The 26668-nt window shown below is 37.9% G+C and overlaps 1 protein-coding gene across 1 annotated transcript in view; it reads left to right on the top strand.

Annotated features, from left to right (window-relative positions):
- Positions 1 to 26668, top strand: part of VPS50 (VPS50 subunit of EARP/GARPII complex) — a 154572-nt gene that overhangs the window by 110790 nt on the left and 17114 nt on the right. Inside the window, 2 exon segments of the mRNA XM_007939810.2 lie at positions 12925 to 13046; positions 15027 to 15107. Coding sequence (XP_007938001.2) covers positions 12925 to 13046; positions 15027 to 15107 — 203 coding nt within the window.

The following is a 26668-nucleotide window of genomic DNA, read 5'->3' as shown; positions in this document are numbered from 1 at the left end:
ATTGCCCAACCTTCCTTCCGAGGAGTGGCTGGTGGGTTTGAACCGCCAGCTTTCTGGTTAGCAGTCAAGTGCCTTAGCCACTATGCTACCATAGCTTGGGTTAGGCACACCTTAATCTTCAAAGAGACATCTTTGCTCTTCAGCACTTTAAAGAGGTCTTTTGCAGCAGATTTTCCCAGTGCAGTATGTCATCTCATTTCTTGACTGCTGCTTCCATGGGTGTTGATTGTGGAACCAAATAATACGAAATCTTTGAGAACTACATTTTTTTCTCCATTAACCATGCTGCTTAATGGTCCATTTGTGAGGATGTTTGTTTTCTTTATGTTGAGGTATAATCCATACTCCAGACTGTAGTCTTTAATCTTTGTTAGTAAATGCTTCAAGTCATCTTCACTTTCAGCAAGCAGAGTTGTGTCATCTGCATGTTGCAGGTTGAATGAGTCTTCCTCCAATCCTGATGCCACATTCTTCTTCATAGTCCAGCCTCTCGGATTATTTGCTCAGCATACAGATTGAATAAATATGGTGAAAGGATACACTCCTTTCCTGACACACTCCTTTCCTGATTTTAAACCATGCAGTATCCCCTTGTTCTGTTTGAATGACAGCCTCCTGGTATATGTACAGGTTTCTCATGAGTAAATAGTTAAGTGTTCTGGAATTCCTGTTCTTCTCAATGTTAATCATAATTTGTTATAATCCACACAATCAAATGCTTTTGCATAGTCAGTAAAACACAAAGATCTTTCTGGTATTCTTTGCTTTTGTCCAAGATCCATCTGACATCAGCAATGATATCCTTCGTTCCACGTCCTCTTCTGAATCCAGCTTGCATTTCTGGAAGTTCTCTGTCAATATACTGCTGCAACTGTTTTTGAATTATCTTCAGTAAGATTTTACTTGAGTGTGATATTACTGATATTGTTCAATAATTTCCACATACTGTGGGATCACCTTTCTTTGGAATGAGTAAAAATATGGATCTCTCCCAGTCAGTTGGCCGGGTACCCATCTTCCAAATCTCTTGGCATGGACAAGTGAGTGCCTCCAGTGGGGCATCTGTTTGTTGAAACATCTCGATGATTATTCCATCAATTTTCAGAGCCTTGTTTTTCTCCAATTCCTTCAGTGCAGCTTTGACTTCTTCCTTCAATACCATTGGTTCTTGATGATGTGCCTCGTCCTGAAATGGATGAACATCAGCAGTTCTTTTTGGTACAGTGACTCTTGTATATTCCTTATATCTTCTTTTGATGTTTCCTGCATCATTCAATATTTTGCCCTAGAATATTTCAGTATTGCAACTCGAGGCATAAGTCTTTTCTTCAGTTCTTTCAGCTTGAGAAGTGCTGAGCATGTTGTTCCCTTTTGGTCTTCTAACTCCAGGTCTTTGCACATTTTATTATAATGATTGACTTTGTCTTCTCGAGTTACTCTTTGAAATCTTCTGTTCAGCTCTTTCATCTTGCCGATTCCATTTGCTTTAGCTACTCTCCACTCAAGAGCAAGTTTCAGAGTGTCTTCTGACATCCAGTTTGGTCTTTTCTTCCTTTCCAGTCTTTTTAATGACCTTTTGCTTTCTTCATGGATTATGTTCTAGATGTTATCCCACAATTCCTTTAGTTATCAGTCATTGGTGTTCAGTGCATCAAATCTATACTTTAGATGGTCTCTAACTTTAGGAATGATATAATCAAGGTCATATTTTGGCTCTTGTGGACTTTTTAAAAATTGTCTTCAGCTTCAACTTGAAATTGCATATGAGAAGTTGATGATCCATTCTACATTCAGCTCCTTGCCTTATTTTGACTGAAGATATTGAGCTTCTCCATCACCTCTTTCCACAGATGTAGTCATTCTGATTCCTGTGTACTCTATCTAGTGAAGTCCATGTGTATAGCCACCATTTATGTTGTTGAAAAAAGGTATTTACAATAAATAAGTTATTGATCTTGCAAAATTCTATCATGAGATCTCCAACATCATTTCTATCACCAAGGCCATATTTTCCAAATACTAGTGATTCTTCTTTGTTTCCAATTTCTGCATTCCAATCACCAGTAATAATCAGCAGATATTGATTGCATGTTTAGTTGATTTCAGAGTGCAGAAGTTGGTAAAAATCTCCAATTTTCTCATCTTTGGCTTTGGTGGTTGGTGCGTAAATTTGAATAATAGTAGTATTAACTGGTCTTACTTGTTGTTGTTGTTATGTACCATCAAGTAATCTCCGACTCATAGCGACCTTACGTACAACAGAACGAAACACTGCCCAGTGCTGTGCCAGCCTCACTATCCCTACTATACCTGAGCCTTTTGCTGCAGCCACCGTGTCTGTCCATCTCACTGAGGGCCTTCCCCTCTTTCGTTGACTCTCCACTTTACCAAGCATGACATCCTTCTCCAGAGAATGGTCCCTTCTGACAACATGACCAAAGTAGGTGAGACTAAGTCTGGCCATTCTTGCTTCCAAGGAGCACTCAGGCTCCACTTCTCCAGGACTCATTTGTTAGTCCTCTTAGTAATCCACGGTACTTTCAGCATTCTTCACCAACACCATAACTCAATAGCATTAACGCTTCTTCAATCTTCCTTATTCGTTATCCAAGTCTCACATGCGTATGAAGCGATTGAAAATACCATGGCTTGGATTAGGCGCATCCTACTCTTCAAGGAGATATCTTTGCTCTTCAGCACTTTAAAGAGGTCTTTTGCAACAGATTTGCCCAATGCAATACTTCTTCTGATGTCTTGACTGCTGCTTCCATTGACATTGATTGTAGAACCAAGTAATATTAAGTCTTTGACAACTTCAGTCTTTTCTCCATCTGTCGTGATGCTGTTTATTGGTCCAGTTGTCACGATTTTTGTTTTCTTTATGTTGAGGTGTAATCCATACTGTAGACTGTAGTCTTTAATTTTTATCACTAAGTGCTCTAAGTTATCCTCACTTTCAGCAAGCAAAGTTGTATCATCTGTGTATCGCAGGTTGTTAATAAGCCTTTCTCCAATCCTGATACCACATTCTTTTTCATATAATCTGGCTTCTTGGATTATTTGCTCATTATACAAGTTGAATAAATATGGTGAAAGGATACAACCCTTATGCATTGCCTTCCTGGTTTTAAACCATGCAGTATCCCCTTGTTGTGTTCAAATGGCAGCCTCCTGGTCTATATACAGGTTCCTCATAAGTACAGTTAAGTGTTTTGGAATTCCCATTCTTCTCAGTATTATCCATAATTTGTTATGATCCACACAATCAAATGCCTTTGCATAGTCAGTAAAACACAAGTAAATATCTTTCTGGTATTCTTTGCTATCATCCAAGATCCATCTGACATCAGCTGTGATATCCCTTGCTCCATGTCCCCTTCGGAATTCAGCCTGCATTTCTGGAAGTTCTGTCAATATACTGCTGCAACTATTTTTGAATGGTTATCTTCAGTAAGAAGCATTTTATGTTCAGTAAGATTTTACTTGTGTGTGCTATCAATGATATTGTTTGATAATTTCTACATTTTGTGAGATCACCATTCTTTGGAATGGGTACAAATATGGATCTCTTCCAGTCAGTTGGCCAAGTAGCTGTCTTCCAAATCTCTCAGCATAACCTAGTGAGTGCCTCTAGCAGGGCATCTGTTTGTTGAAACATCTCAATGGGTATTCCATCAGTTATCAGAGTCTTGTTTTTCACCAATTCCTTCAGTGCAGCTTTGACTTCTTCCTTCAATACCATTGGTTCTTGATCGTCTGCCACCTCCTGGAATGGATGGTCATGTACCATTTCTTTTTGGTATAGTCACTGCAGTGTAGTAAATTACTTAGTGTGGCTTTTTTACCCATAAGTCTTTGTAAACTCCAAGGTGGGATTTTCTATGAGCAACTGAGGAGCTCCTGATTGCTAAAGTTGTCCACCTGGAGTATTTCTGTTGGGAGTGGCACAAAACAATGTTCTGGGAGGTGCCCACTCTCTCTCAGGTGCTTAGAGTTCTGATGCTATGATTGGCTAGTTTGACCACCCTGCCGGGCTCAAAAGGAGGCCTCCTAGAGGCACAGCTCTCTCCGACTGCTAGTAGAGGAAGATATGCTGCTGAATGAGACACGGGCTCCTGAGACACGCGCTGCTGGGAAAGAGACGCAAGAGACACGCATTGCTGAGTGAGACACCGAGGGACCAGCACTGCTGGGAAAGAAACTATGAGAGACTGTTGGCTGAGGGACGGTGGCTGGGAGAGAGACTGAGCATTTTTCCTGAACCTGAATTGTAGCCTGTGGTGCTTCCCTAATAAACCCCATCATCTGTGAGTTCTATGTGGCCCCTGCAGCGAATTATCGAACCCAGGAGAGAGGTGGTGGGTGTTTTGGGAGGAACGGTTGGTGAAAGGGCTGGAGGGAGGCAGCATGTCTGGCCTTGTAGGAATAGGCCTTGGGTTACTGCTGGTAATCCTGTCTTCCTCTTGTAGGGTTAGAGGTGGTTGGAACATGTGGCCTCCTTGCTGTTTTTGTAGTCACTCTGTGTATTTCATCTATCTTCTTTTGATGTTTCCTGCATCATTCAACATAATTGCCCATGGAATCTCAATATTGCAATTCGAGGCTTAAATTTTTTCCTCAATTCTTTCAGCTTAAGAAATGCCGAACATGTTCTTCCCTTTTGATTTTCTAAATCCAACTCTTGGCACATTTCATTATAGTAATTGACTTTGTCTTCTTGAGTTGCTCTTTGAAATCTTCTGTTCAGCTCTTTTGTCCTGTCAATTCTTCCATGTTTTAGCTACTCTCCATTCCAGGGCAAGTGTCAGAGTCTCCTCTGACATCCACTTTGGTCTTTTCTTCTTTTCCTGTCTTTTAAATGACCTTTTGCTTTTTTCAAGGATGATATCTTTCTTGTGGGCTTATAGATATTACCCTATTGCTGACAGCATTGTACTTCAGGATAGATCTTGAATCATTCTTTGTGACAATGAATGCCACACCATTCCTTTTCAATTTATCATTCCCGGCATCGTAGATCATATATTTGTCTGATTTAAAATGGCCAAAACCAGTCCATTTCAGCTCACTAATACCTAGGATAGTGACTTTTATGCATTCCATTTCATTTTTAACAACTTCTAATTTTCCTAGATTCATTCTTCGTGCATTCCATGTTCTAATTATGGATGTTTGCAGCTGTTTCTTCTCATTTTGAGTCATGCCATGTCAACAACTGGAGATCACGAAAGCTTTACTCCATCTATATCATTAAGGTCAACTCTGCTCTGAGGAGGCAGCTCTTCCCCAGTCATGTTTGAGTGTTCAGGGGTGTTCATAAAGTTTCCAGCAATATATGTGACTGTAGTTCTGCTATTCATAAGGGAATGCTGCGAGGTTTAAAATCAGGAAAGGTGTGCATAAGAATTTTTTCTTTTCACTAAATTTATTCACTCTGTATGCAGAGCAAATAATCTGAGAAGCTGGACTATATGAAGAAGATGTGACATCAAGATTGGAGGAAGACTGATTAACAACCTGCATTATGCACATGATGCAACCTTGCTTGTTGCAAGTGATGAGGACTTGAAGCACTTACTGATAAAGGTTGAAGACCATACAGCGTTCAGTATAGATTACACCTTAACATAAAGAAAACAAAAAAACCTCCCAACTGGATTTAAGCAACATCATGATCAATGGAGAAAAGATTGAAGTTGTCAAGGATTTCAGTTTACTTGAATCCACAATCAATGCCCATTGAAACAGCGGTGAAGGAATCAAATGGTGTAATATATCTGGAAAATCTGTTGCAAAAGATCTCTTTAAAGTGTTAAAAATAAAAGGCAAAGATGTCACTTTGAAGACTAAGGTGAACCTGATCCAAGCCATGGTATTTTCATTTACCTTATATGCATACAAAAGCTGGACAGTGAATAAGGATGACTAAAGAAGATTTAATGTCTCTGAATTATGATGTTGATGAAGAATATTAAATATACCATGAACTTCCAGAAGAATGACCAAATTTGTCTTGGAAGAAATACAAGCAGAATGCTTCTCAGAAGTGATGGTAGTGAAACTGTGTCTCTTGTTCTTTGGACATGTTATCAAGAGGGACCAGTCCCTGGGAAAGGGTATCGTGCTTGGTAAAGTAGCGGGTCAGAGAAATAGAAGAAGCCCCTCAACAAAGTAGATTGACACAATGACTGCAGTAGTGGCTGAAACAAAGCAATGATTGTGAGGAGGGCGCCAAACTAGGAAGTGTTTTCATTCTGTTGCACATGGGGTTAGTATGAGTCGGAACTGACTTGATGGCACCTAAGAACAACAACAACAAACTGATACACATATGTATGCTCACATGTATACCTTCTGAGGCTTAATTTATTGTAAAATTTTCTTATAGTTCTATGAGGAGGTATGCAAGCCTTTTCAGGCCTCCAGAAGTCCTGCCCTTTTGGACAGTGTGGTAGTTCAGTTTGTGTGTCAACTTGGCTGGGCCTGGTTGAGTGGCTGGGCAGCTGGTGGTAGTTATTCCTCATGATGAGACTGGCAGTTAACTCCATGGTGGGATCTACCACAAGCAGCTGAGTAGCTGCCTTTGAAATGTGGTCTGGTTCCTATATATAAAGGAGAAGCCTTTGGGAATGGTCCCTAGCATATGGCATGCTTGGACCCTGCATATAGCTGTGTCGTTGTTCAGCAGCCTGCCATGCTCTGCTGACCTTGGGACTTACAATGGACTGGAATTAATGGCCTGCTGTATGGTTTGGTAACATCGGGACTGTGCCCTTTTACTTGTCAACCTTGGGCTTCTCAGCCTCAGCAGCCAGCAGCTGTCTGGGTGAAGAAACACCTCTAACTCTAGTGGACTGGGAGTAGGAGGCAGAGCTGGACCCCAAGGTTGAGAGGCTTTCACCCAACCCCTAGAGCCTGGCACTTTGAACTTGGACTTAAAGCCTCCAAACTATAAGGGAATAAACTCCTGTTTGTTAAGGCCATCCCATTTGTGGAATATTCTTGTCATAGCAGCACAGACAGGAAAGAGAACAGGTAAACAGAACAGACAGGAAAGACAAAGTCTGTACTGTTATATACTGTAATATGTAATATTGATGACTGTTTTCCACGTACAGCCACTGAAGGTTTGAGAGCAGGGATTATATGTGATTGTGCCTTAACATAAAACCAAGTCCATAGTAAGACTTTAGCAGTGTTTGTTGAATATAATGAGTGACTAAATGAATACAACTATGTATTAAATTTCTTTTTCAGAGTGGTAGGGAACATCTGGTAGTTGTTTTTCTCTTAATGCACATTTAAAATAGCATTTACCTATTAATAATTCATTTCTACATCCTTCCTTTAGATTAATTATATGAATAATGGTTAATCTTATTTTTAGGAATGGAGAAGAGCTTTGTATTCTGGATGTCTATCAGCCTAGTTATTTTGTATTCTACCTCATTCACTTAGTTATTTCTCTCTCTCATTTATAGATTCAAATAATGTAATGTAATAGAACATACCTTTTTCTTTCATTCCTTCATAGTTCACATTCTTTTATGTAGCTTAAATAACTGTATGTTTGTAGCTGATGAAATAATTTACATATTGCTCCAGAATGGTCTGTTGTTAGCTGCCACTGAGTCAGTTCTAACTTAAACAATCCTGAGTATAACAGAAAGGAACACTGCTCAGCCCAGCACCATTCTCACACTTGTTGCTATGTTTGAGCTCATGGTTGCAGTGATTGTGTCAATTCATCTCATTGAGGGTCTTCCTCTTGTTTGCTGACTGTTTACTTTACCAGTAAACATGTCCTGCTCCAGTGAGTGGTCCCTCCTCATATCGTGTCTAAAGTACAAGAGACAACGTCTCACCATCCTCACTTTTAAGGAACATTCTGGCTGTACTTCTTCCAAGACAGATTTGGTCATTCTTCTGACAGTCATGTTACCTTTAATATTCTTCACCAACACCATAATTCAAAGGCACCGATTGTTCAGTTTTCCTTATTCATTGTCCAGCTTCTCATGCATTTGAGGTTATTGAAAATACCATAGCTTGAGTTTGGCACATCTTAGTCTTCAAAGTGACATCTTTGCTTTTTAACAGAGATTTAAAAGAGATCTTTTCAAATAGATTTTCCCAGTGTAATATGTTATTTAATTTCTTGACTGCTGTTTCCATAGGTGTTAATTGTGAATCTAAGTAAAATGAAATTCTTGACAACTTGAATCTTTTTACCGTTTATCTTGTTGCTTATTAGTTCAGTTGTGAGTATTTTGTTTTCTTTCTGTTGAGATGTAGTCCATACTGAAGGCTATAGTCTTTGATCTTCATCAGTGAGTGCTTTAAGTCCTCTTTGCTTTCAGCAAACATTGTTGTGTCTTGTTCATATTGCAGGTTGTTAATGAGTCTTTCTCCAATCCTGAAGCCTTGTTCTTCTTCATATAGTCCAGCTTCTTGGATTATTTGCTCAGCATACAAGTTGAATGAGTACAATGAAAGAATACTGTTTTGGTTGCCACAAATGGGATGGCCTGAACAAACAGGGATTTTATTCTCTAAAAATTTTGGAGGCTAGAAGTCCGAGTTCAAAGTGCCAGGCTCTAGGGGCTGGGTAAAAGCCCCTCAACCTTGGGCTTCAGCTCTGCCTCCTGCTCCTGGCCCACTGAAGCTGGAGGCTTTTCTTCACTCAGGCAGCTGCTGGCTGCTGAGGCTGACCCAAGGTCGACAGGTAAAAAGACACAGTCCCAATATTACCAACCAACACGGCAGGCCACTAATTCAAGTCCCAAGATTGGCAGGGCATGGCAAGCTGCTGAACAGCAACTTGGCTATATGCAGAGTTCAAGTGGGCCAAAAAAGCTGGAGACCTTCCTCAAAGCTGCTCCTTCTATACTGGAAGCAGCGCGTATCCCTAAAGGAGCTACTCAGCTGCTCCTGTAGATTCCACCATGGAGTTAATTACCATCTCACCTTGGGGAATACTACATCCAGCTGCCTGGACACTCAAACGGGCCCAACCAAGTTGACAACAACCTTTACTACCACAGATACAACCCTGACATACACTCAATATTTTCCAAATGGTATTTGTTTTCAATTGAAACCTGAAAGTGTGTGTATGAAAGAGGACTTCAAAACAAATGACTTACAAGAGTAAGAATGAAATCTCACTCGAATGATTTTACTGTTTTGTGTGTGTTTATACTTACTAACCATCTGATTACTATTTAGAATTATCTCAGTGTAAATTAAGACCAAAATAATGAGATCTTAGGTAATTAAAAAAATGTTTTGATAGTAGACATTTCCATTAGGCTAAGTTTGTCATGGGAGCTCTGGTGGCATAGTGCCTAAGGCATTTGACTGCTAAATAGAAGGCTAGCGGTTCAAACCCACCAGCCACTCCTCAGAAGGAAGATTGGGCAATCTACTTCTGTAGTGATACTGCCTCACAAACCCAAGGAGGGGTCACTGTGAGTCGGATCCGACTCGACAGCAGTGAGTTTGGTTTGGTTTTGTAAGTTTGTCATGTCTTCTACCATAGTTAATGTGGGTTCTCTCGATTCATGATTTCTTTAAGAGTATCGATCTAAAATGTATAACAGTTACATAAAGTAGGGCCACACCTGAACTTTGTGCTCATTTGGAAACTAAGAAATGGCCTATTTTAACATCTTCCTTTTGTAGATAGGAGAATGTGCAGAAATACTTTTTTTTCTATTATTTTCCCATAAAAATAAATAGAATTAGGGATTTGTAGTTGTTATTTGATTCAGCCCATCTCTCATGCTCCCTTCAAATATATTAACAAGAAACTTTTGTTTTTAAAATTTTGTGTGTGACTGTATCTGACCCTATGTTTAGAAAAAAGAGAATGTAATCTTGGCACCTCCCAAAGGAAGGAATGAGGAGGATATGTTCTTGGCACTTTGAGAGTGTGGGACTCTTGAGTGATGTAGTGATAAAGCAATGTTCTTGGCCTCTGACAAAAGATTTCACATGGCTAGGATTCAGAGGGATGAGCAGTGCTCTCCATGTGCTTTTCTGTTTTGCGTGTACATGTACAAGGTTATGAAAGCAACAGTTTTGTCAGGTGTATATTTTATCATACGTAGACATGTGTGAAGAAATTGTAAATGGAATCTCTTAAAAAGAGCAACTATGCTGTATATTTCTGTAGTGTCATTAGTTGAAGAGTGTAGGGATTCCATGCATATTTGAAAAACAGTAAAATGATAGTAACAAGAAAACTCAGTTTCTGATGATGGAACTGTTCTGTTCCATCTGGTGCTGTCCAATATGATAGCCACTAGCCATGTGTGACTACTGAGCATTTGAAATGAGGCTAATATTGAGGAAGAACTCAATATTTCATTTTATTTAAATATTTTAAATTTAAATAATCACATGTGACTGGTGGCTACTAATTGGACAGTGCAGATTTAGGCATTATTTCCTTACCTACAATTTTCTTTCCTTCTGTACCTCTCTTTCTAACTTTTCCTTGAAGACATATTAGCAAATATAGCATTTGATGAATGAATAATTAGCTTTCTTATAAAGAGCACTGGTGGCCCAGAGGTTAGCATTCATCTGCTCATAGAAAGGTTAGGTGTTTGAACCTACAAGCCGTGCCATGGAAATGTGATGTGGCAGTCTGCTTCTAGACATATTTCAGCCTTGGAAACCTCATAGAACAGTTCTGCTCTCTCCTATAGGGTCCCTGTAAGTTAGAATCGACCTGGCAGGAATATTATTATTATTTTCAGTTAGCTTTCTCACTTAGAAAACACTGTTTTAAAGAAAATTTAATTAGCTGTTTCCATACTTTCTATTTAAATAAATATTATAGTAATTGTTTTAAATTCAAAAGTAGGTATATTACTTCAGCACAGACCAAGTATGTAATATAGTCTTAATTGGTTCTTGGATTAAACCCATATATCTTACTGTTTAGCAACATTTAAGGAGCTCTGATGATATAGTAATTAACACATTTGGCTGCTAACCAAAAGACTGGTGGTTTGAACCTGCCAGCCACTCCATGGAAGAAAAATTAGCAGTCTGCTTCCATAAAGATTTATAGCCTTGGAAACCGAATGAGGGTCAGTTATGAATTGGAATAGATTCAGTGGCATTGACTTTGCTTTTTGGTTTTATAGCAATGTTCGAAAAATACAAGGTGACATTGTATTGTGTTTTTTAATTTATTGTTAAAATTTTTTCAAGAACTAAGGTCACAAACTTAGGAATAATCTTTCTGCAAGAAGAAATGTGTAAAGTGTTGATTTAAGTCCCTAACTACTTGGCAGGTCATTTTTGGCTCTCAGTTATATCGCTCTTATAAGAAAGTTTTACAGAGACAGTTGTTTGGCTTTATGTAATGTTAAATGTACTTGACTCAGTCATTAAATTAATACTTTGTTGAGTATCCACTGGGTGCAAGGCACTCTCTAGGCACAAGGGCTACAGCAGTGAATCAAGTGCAAAAATTTCTGGCATCTTAGGACTTACATTCTAGTGCAGGGATATAGGAAGAAAAATAGCTAAGCAAAATGTATAGTCTGTGAGATGGTGATATATGCTTTGTAGAAAACTGAAGCAGAAAAGGGAAAAGACATCTAAGTGTATATTTCAATCAGATGGTCTGGAAAGGCTTCACTGAGAACAAGCAAGCCATTAAATTTCCTGGGCAAGAGCTTTCCAGGCAAAGGGGACAGCAAGGACAAAGGTGCTGAAATGAATGTGTGCCTGGCATGTTGTGTTATGGGAACAGCAAGAGGGCAGAAGGTTTTGAATTGTGTATACATGGGTGGGAGTAGTAGGTTATGAGGGTGGTGGAGGTGAGTGTGGCTTATAATGAAGGACTTTGGATGAGAAGTCATTGAAAGGTTTTGAATGGAGGAGTGATAGCATTGGCTCAAGTTGTACCTTAAAGTGTCTTAGTAGTTGGAAGTCAACAGTGGGCTCTGATTAAGTCTCTCACAATCCTGGTTGGGCAGGAAACTGTCTTTGTTAAAGTTTTGCCATGTTTATAGGCTTTTCCTGTTTTCTTCTTTTTCATGTACCTACTTTCTATCATTTCAATTCATTGAATGAATATAGAACATGCTAGGAAAGTATTCTGTATTATAGAATTTCTACCATTTTCTTTTTCCTTGCTTTTTGGTGTTTCTTAATCAAGATTATTTAAATTGCTAGTTGCAAATTTTGACACTTGGAGTATAAATTCCATTTATTATTATTATTTATTATATATATTATTATAAATTCCATTTATTTATTATTATTATTTCATCTATGTATGTGTATTTTTATTTGTATGTACATATATGAAACACGAGTTTTGTTTTTAAAATTTTCCTTTGTTTCATATCATTATTTAAATTATTTCTGTATACTGATAACAAGATTTGAGCTCTGGTGGCATAGTGCCTAAGGCATTTGACTGCAAACCAGAGGGCTGGAGGTTCAAACCCACCAGCTACTCCTCGGAAGGAAGGTTGGGCAATCTACTTCCATAGTGATACCGCCTCGGAAACCCAAGGAGGGGTCGCTGTGAGTCGGATCCGACTCCACGGCAATGGGTTTGGTTTGGTTTTTGGTTTTGATAATATTAAAGGTTTCATAATACCTTCTTTATATAGGAACATGCAGAAGATGTAACAGGTATGTGAATTATGTGCTCATTTGGAAATTAAGATATGGTCTGCTTTAACATCTTAGTTTTGCAGAAGGGCAAGTGTGTAGCATTTTTTTATAGATTTGCTTATTTCCTTGTTATTTTCCCATGAGAAGAAATAGAACTAAGGACTAATTTAATTAAAGAAAATAAGATTGTATTAATTGAATAATTTGTATTGTCTCTTTATAGACTGACAGTTTTTAATTTTGTTCTACTTAATTTGTTATTTGTTTTATTTTCAGGGAAATATATGCAGATGATGAACATTCTTAAGCCAATTGCCTTTGATGTTATCCATTTCATGTCTCAACTCTTCGATTATTACTTATATGCGATATATACATTTTTTGGTCGGAATGATTCAGTAAGTCAGCCTTTGAAGGGAAAGACTGTTTCTTTAACAACATATTTATTTTTAAATGTAAATTGCAGTTATTCATTCTTTTTTGTGAAATATACAAATAACATTATTTTGAGAATTAGCCTTCATGTACAAAATTATTGATATCAGCTTTCTGTCTGTTTGCCTTACTTATATATTAATTTTAAGCTTTGATATGATCAACATATTGTATATTACTGAGATTTTTGGCAGAAAAATTACGACATCTTTTTCTAACCTTGACATATTTTGGCAACTAACAAACGTGCAGATTATCTTACTAAAATCTGGCCCTATGTATAATTGCTGTACAGTAAATGAGCTATTATAACTTCATTACAACTTCAGCAGTCACTAATACATTCAGAAGATAACCCAATATTTATTAAAAACAATTCAAAATCTTTGAGCTGAACCATCTTTCTGCCACAGAATTAATGTTTCTTCACCTGTGGTGTTTCCAAAGCTGTTACTAAGTTGATTTTTCCTGCTCCTAATGGAGAATATCACAGTCTTAGGCAGGTAACTGATCTGATATCTGGAAATTATTATGTGGTACAGCTAGATGTTTGACAGTTTTCCATGTAAAAGCATATCCTCGGGGCCTGTGAATATATCATAATAATATCTAACCCTTCTTGCACTGTATTTTAAACTTTTTTCTTTTTAAAAAATGTTAATTTAAGCATTTAACTACATTCATCATATAGATATTCATAGCTTTTTTGCAATCACAGATACATTAAAGATATGAACCTTTAATGTGGAATCTGAATTTTCTGTGCTCTTAATTCTGTAAAATGTTTCTTAGAAAGAATACTAATATAATCAGAGACATACAAAGTATAAACCAAAAGGAAACTACTGCCATCGAGTTGATTCTGACTCATAGCAACCGCTTTTTGGGTTTGCAAGGCTGTAAATCATTACAGAAATAGGACTGCCTCATTTTCTTCCTGTGGAGCAACTGGTGGGTTTGAACCACTAACCTTCTAGTTAGCATACAAATGCCTTACCTGTTACACCACCAGAGCTCCTTATTCGAAGTATAGCTACAGCATTTATGTTATAAAATATGTACTAGTTGATTGCTCTGAGTTTGGATATTTAATAAATACTAATGGCGTTTTAGCTAATTGTCAAAACCTTTTAGTCTCCTAGATAAGTCTTTGTATTCTGGGAAATGATCTGCATTTGTGTTGCCCATTATGGTTGCCACTACTTACATGTAGCTATTGAGCACTTGAAATGTGACTAAGGAACTGAATTTTTAATGTATTTAATTTTGGTTAATTTGTATTTTTAAATATAAGCAGCCACATGTGAATAGTGAGTATCATACTGGACAGAATAGTTTTGGGCCATGTTGTTGGTAAAACATATTAGAATAGAGTCCTTTGGAAACTTCGTGCAACTCAGTGGTCTGGGCTATGAAATGCTTTACTACTAACCAAAAGGTTGGCTGTTCAAACCCCCCCAGAAGTACCTCAGAAGACAGTGCGGGTGATCTGCTTCTGAAAGGGCACAGTGTCGAAAACCCTACGGAGTGGTTCTACTCTGCACAGGTGGAGTCACCATGAGTCACAGTCGACTTAAGGGCAACTATTGTTAAAATACAACACAGTGTACCATCTTTAAGTATCAAAAATCTCAGGTTTTGTAACTAAATATAATTAATGGGAAATAAATTCTAGTGAACTCTTTTCTGCTGATACATAAGATTGATTTACGTTAGTGTGATCTATAAATGTATTCATGAAAATGGTTCTTTTATTCCCTGGAAAGTAAAGTTTTGACTTCTTTGCTTATTGTGTTGGAAATTTCAAATGCAATTTGGAAACCTCTGAGGTCTAACTATCTAAATGAAAATTTATCAGATATTTCACATGCTTAATTTGAAGTTACTGTGTTTGCAGGATTCTGTCCAGAGTGATATAACATACCTTTGTTTTTCTTGTGCAGTTAGAATCAACGGGATTAGGCCTTAGTAGTAGCAGATTAAGAACAACTCTAAACAGAATACAAGAAAGCCTTATTGATCTGGTAAGTAATCAGTTGGAATTTGTTCCTCTGGGTTATGTAAAATAGAAATTAACCATTCAATTAACTGCATGTACAGTTGTGCCTATACGTATATTGAGTGCCTGAGTCCTCAGTATTACACTAAATGCAGGTAGGAAGTCGAATGAAGGTTACTTATAGTCTTAATTGGACTGACAAAACTTGTATACATGAGAGAATTTGACACTGATTATATGGTCAACATAGCAAGGAAAACGTTAATGTGAAAAATGGATGTCAGTGAATGATTGAAGGAGGAAGTGAGGCTTGTGCTAGACTTTGAAGAACAGGTGTAAGTTTACTGGGAACAGAAGAGAGAACAACATTCGAATTCAGGTACAGACACTGAGAAAGGCCTTGAGGTGGGAGCAGGCCTAGCCCCAGGTTTAGCAGATCTTTGTGATTGGAGCACTGCTTTATATGCTCCAGAGTTGTGTTGCAGAGAATATTAGGGACAACTTTATGAATGGCCTTGAAATTCAAGGAGAAACGTTTGGGTTTCTCTTGCTATGCAGTAGGGAGCTCTGGTTCTTGGCTGACCTATTACTTGATGACGTGCATGCTTTAAGATTAATGAGGTAACATTAACCTCACTTGTGTTTAAGCTAACATAACCAAACCAAACCAAACTTCCTACCGTTGAGTTGGATCCGGCTCATAGCAACCCCTCCTGGGGTTTCCAAGGCCGTATCGTTACGAAAGTAGATTGCCCAGTCTTCCTTCTGAGGAGTGGCTGATGGATTTGAACCGCCAGCCTTCTGGTTAGCAGTCTGATACCTTAGGCATTATGCCACCAGAGCTCCTAAACTAACATAAGTATTTTTTGTTTAATGTATTTTATTGAAATATAATTTATGTATAGTGAAATATACAAAACTAAAGTGACATGGGTCAATGCATATATATATATTTTTTTTTTTTTTGCAGTGTTCCTTCCCTTCCCTTCTCACCCCTGGTAACCAACAAAGAAAGTTCCCATCCATATATTAACCTTTCCTTGACTTTTTATAATAATGAACTAATACTTTATTTGTCCTTCTGTGATTGACTTATTTCACTCAGCATTATGTCCCCCAGTTCATCAATGTTATGTGGTGTTTTGCAGGTTCTACATTATTCTTGAGAGTTGCATAGTATTCCATTGTGTGTATGTACCACAGTTTGGTTATCCATTCTTCTGTTGATGTGCACTTAGGTTGTTTCCATCTTTTTGGCATTGTAAGTAGTGCTGCAATGGACATGGGTGTGCATATATCTGTTCTTGTCCCGGCTCTCACTTCTTTAGGATATATACCTAGCAATGGGATTGCTGGGTCAAATGGTATTTCTAATTCCAGCTTTTTAATGAGTCACCGTACTGTTTTCTACAGTGGTTGTATCATTTTACAGTCCCATCAGCAGTGGATGAGAGTCCCAGTCTTTCCTCATCTTCACCAGCATCTGCCATTTTCTGTCTTACTGCACTTTGCCATTAGTGCTGGGTGAGATGGTATCTCATTATTGTTTTGGCTTGCATCTCTCTGATGGCTAATGATCATGAGCATTTCTTCATGTATTTGCTGGCTGCCTGAATGTCCTCTTTGGTGAAGTGTCCATTCATGTCTTCTACCCATTTTTGATTGGATTATTAATCTTTTTGTTGTTGAGATGTTGGAGTTTTCTATAAATTTTAGAGATAAGTCCCTTGTCAGATATGTAATTATTGACAGATAAGAATTTGTTGCTGTCATTTTGTTATGTGCTTTTTCATGGTGTCTATTTCTTTCTTCCATATAATTTTCTGTACTGTACTCTTTTTGTTTATGAATTGTGTTATCACTTCTTTTGTTGCTATTGTTTTAGTATTTGCTAAATATTTGTGCTGGTCCTCTTTTTTATTTTGATGTGAAGGTATATCATTTTTCTTTGAGGTTACCTTGTGATTTATAATTTCTTCCCAAGTTTGTAACAGTCCATTCTATCTTTCAACTCTCTTGATTTCCTCACCATTTAGAAGTTCTGTAACTATGCTGTTTTTTCCCCTCTTTTTTGGTTTATAGTTGTCCTCATTTGCCAGTTGATGTCTCTGGTTCCCTGTTTATAATCTTGTTGCTTATTTTACTTCAGGTACTTCCATAGCTGTGTTGGTTTTTGGGTTATATCATCTTGTGTATTAATGGTCAGTTGTTATTTCCTATTATTGGTTCTCTGTTCAAAGGACTTCCTGTAGTATCTCTTGCAAGGTTGGTCTGGTTTGAACAAATTCTGTTCATTTCTCCTTATCTGGAAATCTCCTAATTTCACCATCATATTTGAGGGACAGTTTTGCCGGGTATGTAATTCTTGGTTGAAAATTTTTCTCTTTCAGGATTTTATATATACCATCCCATTGCCTTCTCACTTGCATGGTTTCTGCTGAGAAATCAGAGCTTAGTCTTATTGGTTCTTAGTCTTATTGGTTGTCCTTTGTAGGTAACTTTTTGTTTTTCCCGTGGTGCTTTCAGGATTCTTTCTTTGTCTTTGGTCGATGAGTTTGTTGATGATATGTCTTGGTGATTTTCTTTTGGGGTCTATCCTATTTGGGGTTCATTGGACTTCCTGAATGGATATATTCTCATCTTTCATCATATCAGGAAAGTTCTCTTCCAACAAATCTTGGACAGTTTTCTCAGTGGTTTTCTTTTTGTCTTCCCATTCTGGAATTCCAGTTACATGTAGGTTATTCCTTTTGATGGTATCCCACATGAACCTTAGGCTTTCTTAATTTTGTTTTGATCTTTTTTTGGTTGTTCCCTTTCCAAAGAAGTATTGAGGTATTTGCCTTCAATCTCACTCACTCTGTCTTCCATTGATTTAGTTCTACTCCTTCGCCCATTCAGTGTGTTATCTATTTCTGAAAATTTAGTATTAATCTGGATTTCTGTTTGTAAGTTTTGTATCATTTCTAATTTTTCATTTATTTTGTCATTTTGTTCTTGTATTGTCTTTTGAAATTGTTGTAGGGTTTTCTCTGTATTTTCTTCAATTTTGTCAGTGTTTTCCTTGATCTGTCTCTCAATTTGTTGAAGGTACCTAAATATAATTCTTTTGAATGCCTTATCAGAGAGTTCCAATGCTGTGTCTTCCTCAGGGATGTGTTTTGGGTCTTTATCCTGGTCCCTCGTTTCTCCTGCTTTATCTTGTTCTTTGTATGGACTGTGATGCTCTGTTGTCTCTGAGGCAGTATGCCATTTTTGTGGGTGTTTAATTGGTGATTATATGTTGGAGTGACTTGCCCATGATTTTCATTTTCTTTGTTTTGTTTTTATGTTATCTGTGTAAGCAGGGTACTGTGCTGTGCTCCTCTATTCACTAGCTGGCAGCACTTATACACTTACCACCTGTCTCCTTTCCCGTTGTCTACCTCTTGTATGTCCCTTTTGTCCTTGGCAAGCGGAGCCTTTTGTTAGGTCCCTGGAATCTGAATGAGAATGCTGTCACTTTAGAGTCCAAAATGGCCACCACTTGTAAACATTCAAAATGGCTGTGCCCTTCATTACTTTAAATAACCAAAATGGCGGCTGCGTGTAAAAAATCAAAACGGCTGCACCCTCCAGACAGCCGAAAGTCCACAGCTCAGGTTGTCTCCCTCCTTGCTGTTTCCCTTCCTAGTCATAGGCCACCAGTGCAGTCATCCCTGCAGCCCTTGGCAACCAGGGCTGATCTTTAGGTCAATTCTCAGGTCCCAACACCACTTGGAAATATTCAGGCTGTTGGTCCTGTCAGAGTAGCTGACAGTCCATTGCTCTGACCATCTCCGCTCCACACTCGCTGTTTTCGTTCAGTTTTTTCCACTAGTCAGTGCCTAATCCACTTCTGTATACTTCCTTTCAAAGCTCAGGGCTCCAGGATTATCTTCTGTATCTCTGTCAATTGGTTTTTCTTTTCTTTGTTGAAGAGGGTCCGTGGAGCTTGTCTGCCTACTCTGCCACTTACTGGAAATCTAACATAAGCATTTAAAATAAGAAATATTTCTTATTTATGTTGTTCAGTATGTTTGTCTACATCTGTATTTATCCCAGGATTCTCTGAATTTCCCTTAGTCCTTCACTTACCCGAACAGTTTCCTCTATTTTTATAATCCCTATATTGTGTGCATACTTGTGTTACTGAAGTTTTTATAAAGCACTGTAGTCATTCCCTTAAGAAATACTTAGTGAAATAATTGTTACATGCCAGACATTATCATAGTCCTTGTAATTCACCAGTGTACAGTAAAGGTAACTGCTGTATTGGAGCTTTCCATTTGTCTTGCTGACAGACATAAACAAATATATAATACAGAGTTGTATTCTGATAAGTATTAAGAAGGAACATGAAGCAGAGGAAGGGATTAGAGAGCAATAGGACAGTGTTCTTTGAGCAGAGATGTGAGTCAAGAGAGAGAGGCATGTGTAGGTATCTCGGGTAAGCAGATAGACAGAGGAAACAACTGTTGTCTCTCTACTGGTTGGAAATCTCTTTGCAAAGAACATACTCTTTTTTGATATTCATAGCATTTACTTTGGCTCAGAGCATTCCTTCAGTATATGCTTAAATAAACTCCATTTTCTGGGTTTCATGTCTCCTGGCTTACTCTGACTTGTTTTCTTGGCTTTGCTATTCACTTAATCCTTGATTATCGTCTTTTTTTTTTTTTTCTTCTTCTTTTAAATTGTGATGAAAATATCTTTGGTTTTCATTTTGAGAGTCAAGGTTTCTTGTTTGACCCAGCCATCTATCTTTTTTTTCAATCATCGTTGAGTAAACTATTGGCTTTCAAACCTGTTGGCAGTTTTCTGTGTTTCGATTTTGTTTCTCATTGTTTGATGCTTAGTATAACCTTATCTTTTAGCCCATGTTCTCCAGGTCTTAGTTCTTAGTCCATGACTGAAGTTTGTCTTGTTCCAGACTGAAGGCCTCAAGATTGAAGGAGCCAGATTCACCAACAGAGTCATTCACTCTGCCATTTCTTGATCATATCTGCTAGTTGTTAGTTTATGGTCATCAAACCACAGATCCAGACTTGCCTCGTGGATTTAATGCTTCAGATTCAGCAACATTGTATATCATGAAACAACATGACCAAATAAACAAGGGGCCAAACTAGCTGTTCATTGAGGCAAGCTGCCACCCATCTGCTGATAATTATTTATCTGTAGCATCTGGCTAGGAGCCCTGGTGGCGCAGTACTTAAGTACTTGGCTGCTAACTGAAAGGTTAATGGTCCAGCCAGCGTCTCTGAGGGAGAAAGCCCTAGTGATCTGCTCTTGTAAGGATGACAGCTTAGGAAACCCTATAGGGCAGTTCTGCTCTGTCAAGTGGGATTGCTGTGAGTTGAAATTAACTTGATGGCACCTCACCACAACACCATCTGGCTGACCAGATCTATCTTCATTAGATGTTTTTCTGAACTTGTGAAGTAGTCAGATTTAGAAATGTGTTTTTAAAAATTAACTTTCTCGTCCCTTCTTTATAAACTCAAAGCTCATTGCCATTGAGTCGAATCTGACTCATAGCGACCCCTCCTTGGGTTTCCGAGGTAGTATCTCTATGGAAGTAGATTGCCCAGTCTTCCTTGTGAGGGGTGGCTAGTGGGTTTGAACTGCCAGCCTTCTGGTTAGCAGTCAAATGCTTTAGGCACTGCGCCACCAGAACTCCCTCCTGTATAAATAAATAGAAAGATAAACCATTCTCTTCTTTAGCAAACCAAAAACCAAACCCAGTGCCATTGAGTCAATTCTGACTCAGCAGCCCGCATTGGATTTCCAAGGCTGGAAATCTTTATGATGGTAGATTGCCACTCTTTCTCTTGTGGAGTGTCTGGTGGGTTTGAACTGCCTACCTTTTGGTTAACAGTGCAGTGCCTTAACCATAGTACCACCAAAGCACCATATTTTTTAAATTTTAAAGATAGCTTTTCTTTAAAGCCCTATCATTCCCATCTGTTAAATCAGAGAGTTCATGTTGGCTCAGAAGACTGTGCAAGCAGGTAGGACCTTTGCCAAGGCCTCTCTAGTGATTTTACTTCTCTGGAGGCTAAGACTACACAGCAACAAGGTAGAAGGTTTTTTTGTTGTTGTTTTGGAAGATTTTCATTACTTTCCAATGTTTTACATGTTGAATTATTACTCATATTGATAAGCAATCGTTTATTCCTGTAGAAAATATATTTGTCATATACTAGACCTTGATCTCAGGGTTCTTTTAAGCCAGTATATTTTCTTCACTTCATTATTTGGCATCTACATTGGCAGGGAACATTAATTGATTTCTTGCTATTCAATATATTCCTTTGGCTTTTAAAATAATTAATAGCCTACTCAATCTAGAGCCAAGTAGGTGGAAGTAGTATTTTTCCTTATAATTCTGCTACTGCCATTTAGAATTTTAATAAACACTTTTTATTTTTGGTAATTTTATTCCCTCAATAGATATCTTCCAATATTTTTTTCTTTTTAAGCTGTCATTCTCTTAAAAATGCCATCTGGTATACTTTAATATTATAAATTCAGTATAAACTAAGGAAAAATGTTTGACACATCAGAGAAAAGAAAAGGGCTTAATAGCGGGTTAATAGGAAAGGAGGGTGACATAGATGAGAAGCCACTAAGACTTTGGGTTCCTCATGACCCATTGGCGATGCCAGCTAAGTTGTGTGCTTTAATGCTTTGGGCCAATTTTAAGTCTTTGATCAAAAAAATGTGTTTTAAATTTATCCAGGAAAGTCCTTAAATATGAGTTCTCTTTGTAATAGTAAATTAATGGCAATAAAGGCTCAAAAATATGACTTGCTATGAGAATAGAAGATTAAGATTTCACTCCTCCAGGTCTTTAGTTATCCTTAACTTATTGTATTGGTGTAATTGAAGAGCTTTTTCCTTTTAAGGGCACTCCTAAGCACGCACCATTTATTTAGGCCAGCTTGACATTTTTGTGACTCTCTTCCTCTCTTCAAGTATATTTTTCTAAATGTAAACATAGGACTTTAGTCTTTAAGCAGATAATTACCATAATTTTTATACCTAAAATGCCAGTGTTAACTGGGAATATAGAAAGACATCCTCGTGAAACTTTCTGAAGTAGAGTGAAAAATGGCAGTGATCTCTGAAGGAATGTCTTGGCGAGTGAGCTCTGAGAATAGAGGGGAAGCTCACCTTCTAGCCATGTTTGTGTAGAAGGTAGGTCAGGAGGTTGTTCGGTTCATTTGGCCCCTCCTGTCAGACCCAGAACTACTGGTTGGCGCAGTAGTTAAAGAGTAGTTAAAGAGTTCATTTTCTAACCAGACGTCATTGGTTTGAACCCACCATCCATTCTGCCGAAGAAAGATGTGGCAGTCTGCTTCTGTAAAGAGTATAGCCTTATAAACCCTATAGGGCAGTTATAGGGTTTAGTTATAGGACTCTGTCCTACAGGATCACATGAGTTGGAATCGACTCAGAAGTAACCCACAACCAATCACAGTGCTATCAAACTGCAGAGCCACTGATGGGTTCAAACCACTGAGCTTTTGGTTAGCAACCAAATGCCTTAACCTCTGCACCACCAGAGCTTCTCAAAGGTAATGGATTTGGTTTTTCTGTTTTGGGTTATACCCAGAGACAAACTGTATTCCCCTCAGGCTGCCTTCCATCACCTTCTAGCCCTGCCTCCTTAGTCTATCCCAGGTTAGCCACTTAGTATGTCTTAGTATCCTGGTACTGCTGTACCAGCAATGCAAGCAGGGAGGAGGTAGGGAATAGAACTTTATTTTCTCACAGTTCAGGAGACTGGAGGTTCAAAATTAGGGCCCTGGCTGTAGGGGAAGGCTTGCTCTATTGGCTAGTCCTTGTAGTTTGCTTGATGAGCTTTAAAGTAGCCTCTGCCTTTCCGTTTGTGCTTCTGTGTCTGATGTGCTGTTTTAGTAACTCAGAAGTGGTTAGGACACACTACATGCTCACTTTCAGTGATGTGACCTCATTAACATAACAAAGAAAACCCTATGGCCAAAGGAAATTACTTCCACAGGTGTAGTGGTTAGGGTTCCAACACATATTTTAGGAGTACACAATTCAGCTGGTAACAGTATCTAAAATTTAAAACACTATTACTTATTATAAATATGGTGTACACATTGTGGGTGAAATGAATCATCAAAAAAACTCGTTGCCCTCTAGTTGATTCCAACTCATAGTGATCCTATAGGACAGAGTAGGACTGCCCCTTAAGAGTTTGTAAGACTGTAATCTTCATGGAAGCAGACTGACACATATTTCTTCTACAGAGCGGCTGGTGGGTTCAAACTGCCATCTTTTTGGTTAGCAGCCAAACGTATAACCACTATGCCGCCAGGGCTCCTATATCTAATCATAAAAAGAGTGAAATTCAAAATTAACTGTGTTATTATATGTAAGTGTTATTTATGGTGATCTTTTAGCTATTTCGAATGTCATTTGTAAAATAATCATTTCATAGTAACAGGTTTAGACTTTGTCCTGTAAGGAGTAGATAGTCATTTGCAACTTTTAACCTGAGGAGTGATGTGATCACCAGTTTTTAGAAAGATCACATCCCTATTATAAGAGTTAAGCCAGTTTACTGTGTGGAAATGAGTAGAAACAAGAGAAGCTAGAGGCAGAGGTCTCTGGGGACTTTTAGAATAGTCCAGTTAAGAATGCTAAGGGGCCTGGAGTCTGGCTAAGTAGTGGCATGAGAAAGAAACAAGAGGGGGCTCTGTTTAGGCGTGTTTTAATGGCTGATTAGATGTGGGAGGTGAGGAAGAACAGGAGTCATGAATAGCTCCAGGGTTCCTCTTATAGACAATTTGGTAGTTGGTGATCAAATAAACATCAACATTAAATAGCACAGGCAACTAATTGGTAATACTATCCAATTTTGTAAAGTTTTTGGTTTTTTTTTTCCAGAGGTGAGGGGCTGTTTTCTTTTCTAGTAGAAGTAGATGAAGGTGAAACATTACTTAGCTTGCATAATTCCATGATCCTGATTCCCCATAGAGGAAGCACAGTTGTCATTCCCAAAATAACTTCTAAATGCCAGTTGAGTAATTAGAAACGGAAAGAGACAATATTCTTAGTAAAAGATAATGCCGTCAGTTGTCATCTCTGCAAGTGGGCGCCAACTCACGTCAGCTTTGTACATAACAGAACAAATGTTGCCTGGTACTGTACCACCTTCATGAGTGTTGCTGTATTAGACAGTATTCTGTTGTGATCCATGGGGTTTTCATTGGCTAATGTTTGGAAGTAGATCACCAGGCCTTTCTTCCTAGTCGGCCTTACTCTGGAAGCTCCACTGAAACCAGTCCACCATGGTTGACCCTGCTGGCATTTGAAAACAGCTGAGCTTACAGCATCATAGGAACAAGCAAACCACCACGACAAACTGACATATTCAACTGCCATAGAGTTGATCCCGACTCATAACGACCCCTCCTTGGGTTCCCGGGGCAGTATCACTACAGATGTAGATTACCCAGTCTTCCTTCTGAGGAGTGGCTGGTGGGTTTGAACCACCAGCCTTCTGGTTAGCAGTCATATATATACCTTAGGCACTATGCCACCAGAGCTCCCAACACAGATGATAGCAACTGAAGATAAGATTTAAAAAAGAGCTAATGAGAAATAAAGCTGTTTTCTAACCCAAAAGACTTTATTTCCATTTTCCTAAAATTTATTAAAGTAAATTATATCCCCAAAGTCCTATGCATTTGGTGTCTTTTATTCATACTGAAGATCTTACTTTTAATTATTACTGTATACTTAATTTTAAAACTTACCTGGATTTAGATTTTGTGCACTATTTATATCCAATTTTTGAACTAGAATTTTTTGGTTGTTTTTGAAGTTATTATTATCTGTATTTGCTTTTAAACATTTTATTATACCATCTATCTACTCATATGTTCAGTCCCTTAAACACCATAATGGAGATAACTTAATATTTTCCATATGAAATAGAATATAAAGTATAAGGGTTGTATAGGTAATGTTAAAGATCTCTTCTACCTTTATCATTCTATGATTCAATCAAAATTCTAAAACTTTTCCAATAATTTTATTGTGATAAGATATTTTTAACAGAACGTTTGCCATTTTAACCATTTTTAAGTGTACAATTCTGTGACATTCAGTACATTGACAATGTTGTGGAACCATCAACTACCATCCATTTCCAAATGTTTTTTCATCACCTTCAACAGAAATTCAGTGCCCCTTCAGCATCAACTCTCTTTCCCTTCCCTCAAGCCTTGGGTAACTAATAATAAACCTTTGTCTCTGTGCATATTTGCCTATTCTAAATATTTTACATAAGTGGGATCACTTATTTGTCATTTGAATCTGACTTACTTTACATGGCATTACATTTTCAAGGTTGTGTTAGGATCAGAACTTCATTTCTCATTATTGCTGAATAATAAAAATTTTAAAATTTTTTACGGAGGAACTGGGATGGAGTACATGGGTTTACCTGTAGTCAGGTAACTTTAAAAAAATGGTGCTTTTGAACTATGAATTATTGTATAATTTGCATATCAATTATTCTATTGTTTGCTTTTTAAATTTTTTCTTCTGCAAATTGTTTTTGAAGTGTAGTGAATGCATTTTGTTGCAGTGTCAGTTCTGGAAAACCTTATGTTACTGTTGTTGTTAGGTGCCATTGAGTCAGTTCCTACTCATAGTAACCCTGTGTACAATAGAACAAACCACTGCCTCGTCCTCACAGCACCATCCTCACAGTGCTTGCTATGCGTGAGCCCATCGTTGTAGCCATTGTGTCAATCCATCTTGTTGAGGGTCTTCCCCTTTTTCACTGCCCTCCACTTTACCGAGCGTGATGTCCTTCTCTGGGGACTGGTTCCTTCTGACTGCATGACCAAAATATGAGAGATGAACGAAGGCTAAGGAACATTCAGACTAAAATTAAACTAAAAATATACTAAAATTATAATACGCATTTTTAGTTCCAGCTGGTTTTTAATTGTTATTAGAGGTCTATTTGATTATCAGATTCCTTTGTGGACTCACATAGTGTAGTGAATTTGAGATGATAATGTCATCAATATTGTGAGGAGTCATTTATTGAGAACCATGCTACCATTGAGGTGTTCTTTCTATAAAGCATATATGTCACTGCCTTGACCTCTTGTTTCTCCAAAAGCAGTAATCAAACTTTCTTCCTCGACACTGAATGCAGCAATTTTTAAAATTATTGGCATGATGATGTCAGTATTGTAAACAACATCCTTAAATGTTTTCCAAAGGGAATCTTGTTAACCCAATTGTATCTTTATTGAAATATGTGGAGTGATTGGTAACTTTTGAGCTGTCAGTCTTCTCATGATCTTTTATCTGTTTCATGTAACCAGTCTATCACCTCCTCACCTAAGGTCTCCCCCCATACCCCTTATGAAAAATATTGCCAATGAGTTCAACTTTAAATAAAAAAACACAAAACTGTATACTCAGAGCACAGTAAAAATAATAGTACTTTGCTGTGCATTGATGGGACACTGAAAACTGGTTGAGCATAACTTTGAAACTCCCAGA

Source organism: Orycteropus afer, unplaced genomic scaffold (assembly GCF_000298275.1).
Source record: "Orycteropus afer afer isolate SDZICR_OR568_19922 unplaced genomic scaffold, OryAfe1.0 scaffold00063, whole genome shotgun sequence".
NCBI lineage: Eukaryota > Metazoa > Chordata > Mammalia > Tubulidentata > Orycteropodidae > Orycteropus > Orycteropus afer.
This window is presented reverse-complemented; position numbering and strand designations above follow the sequence as displayed.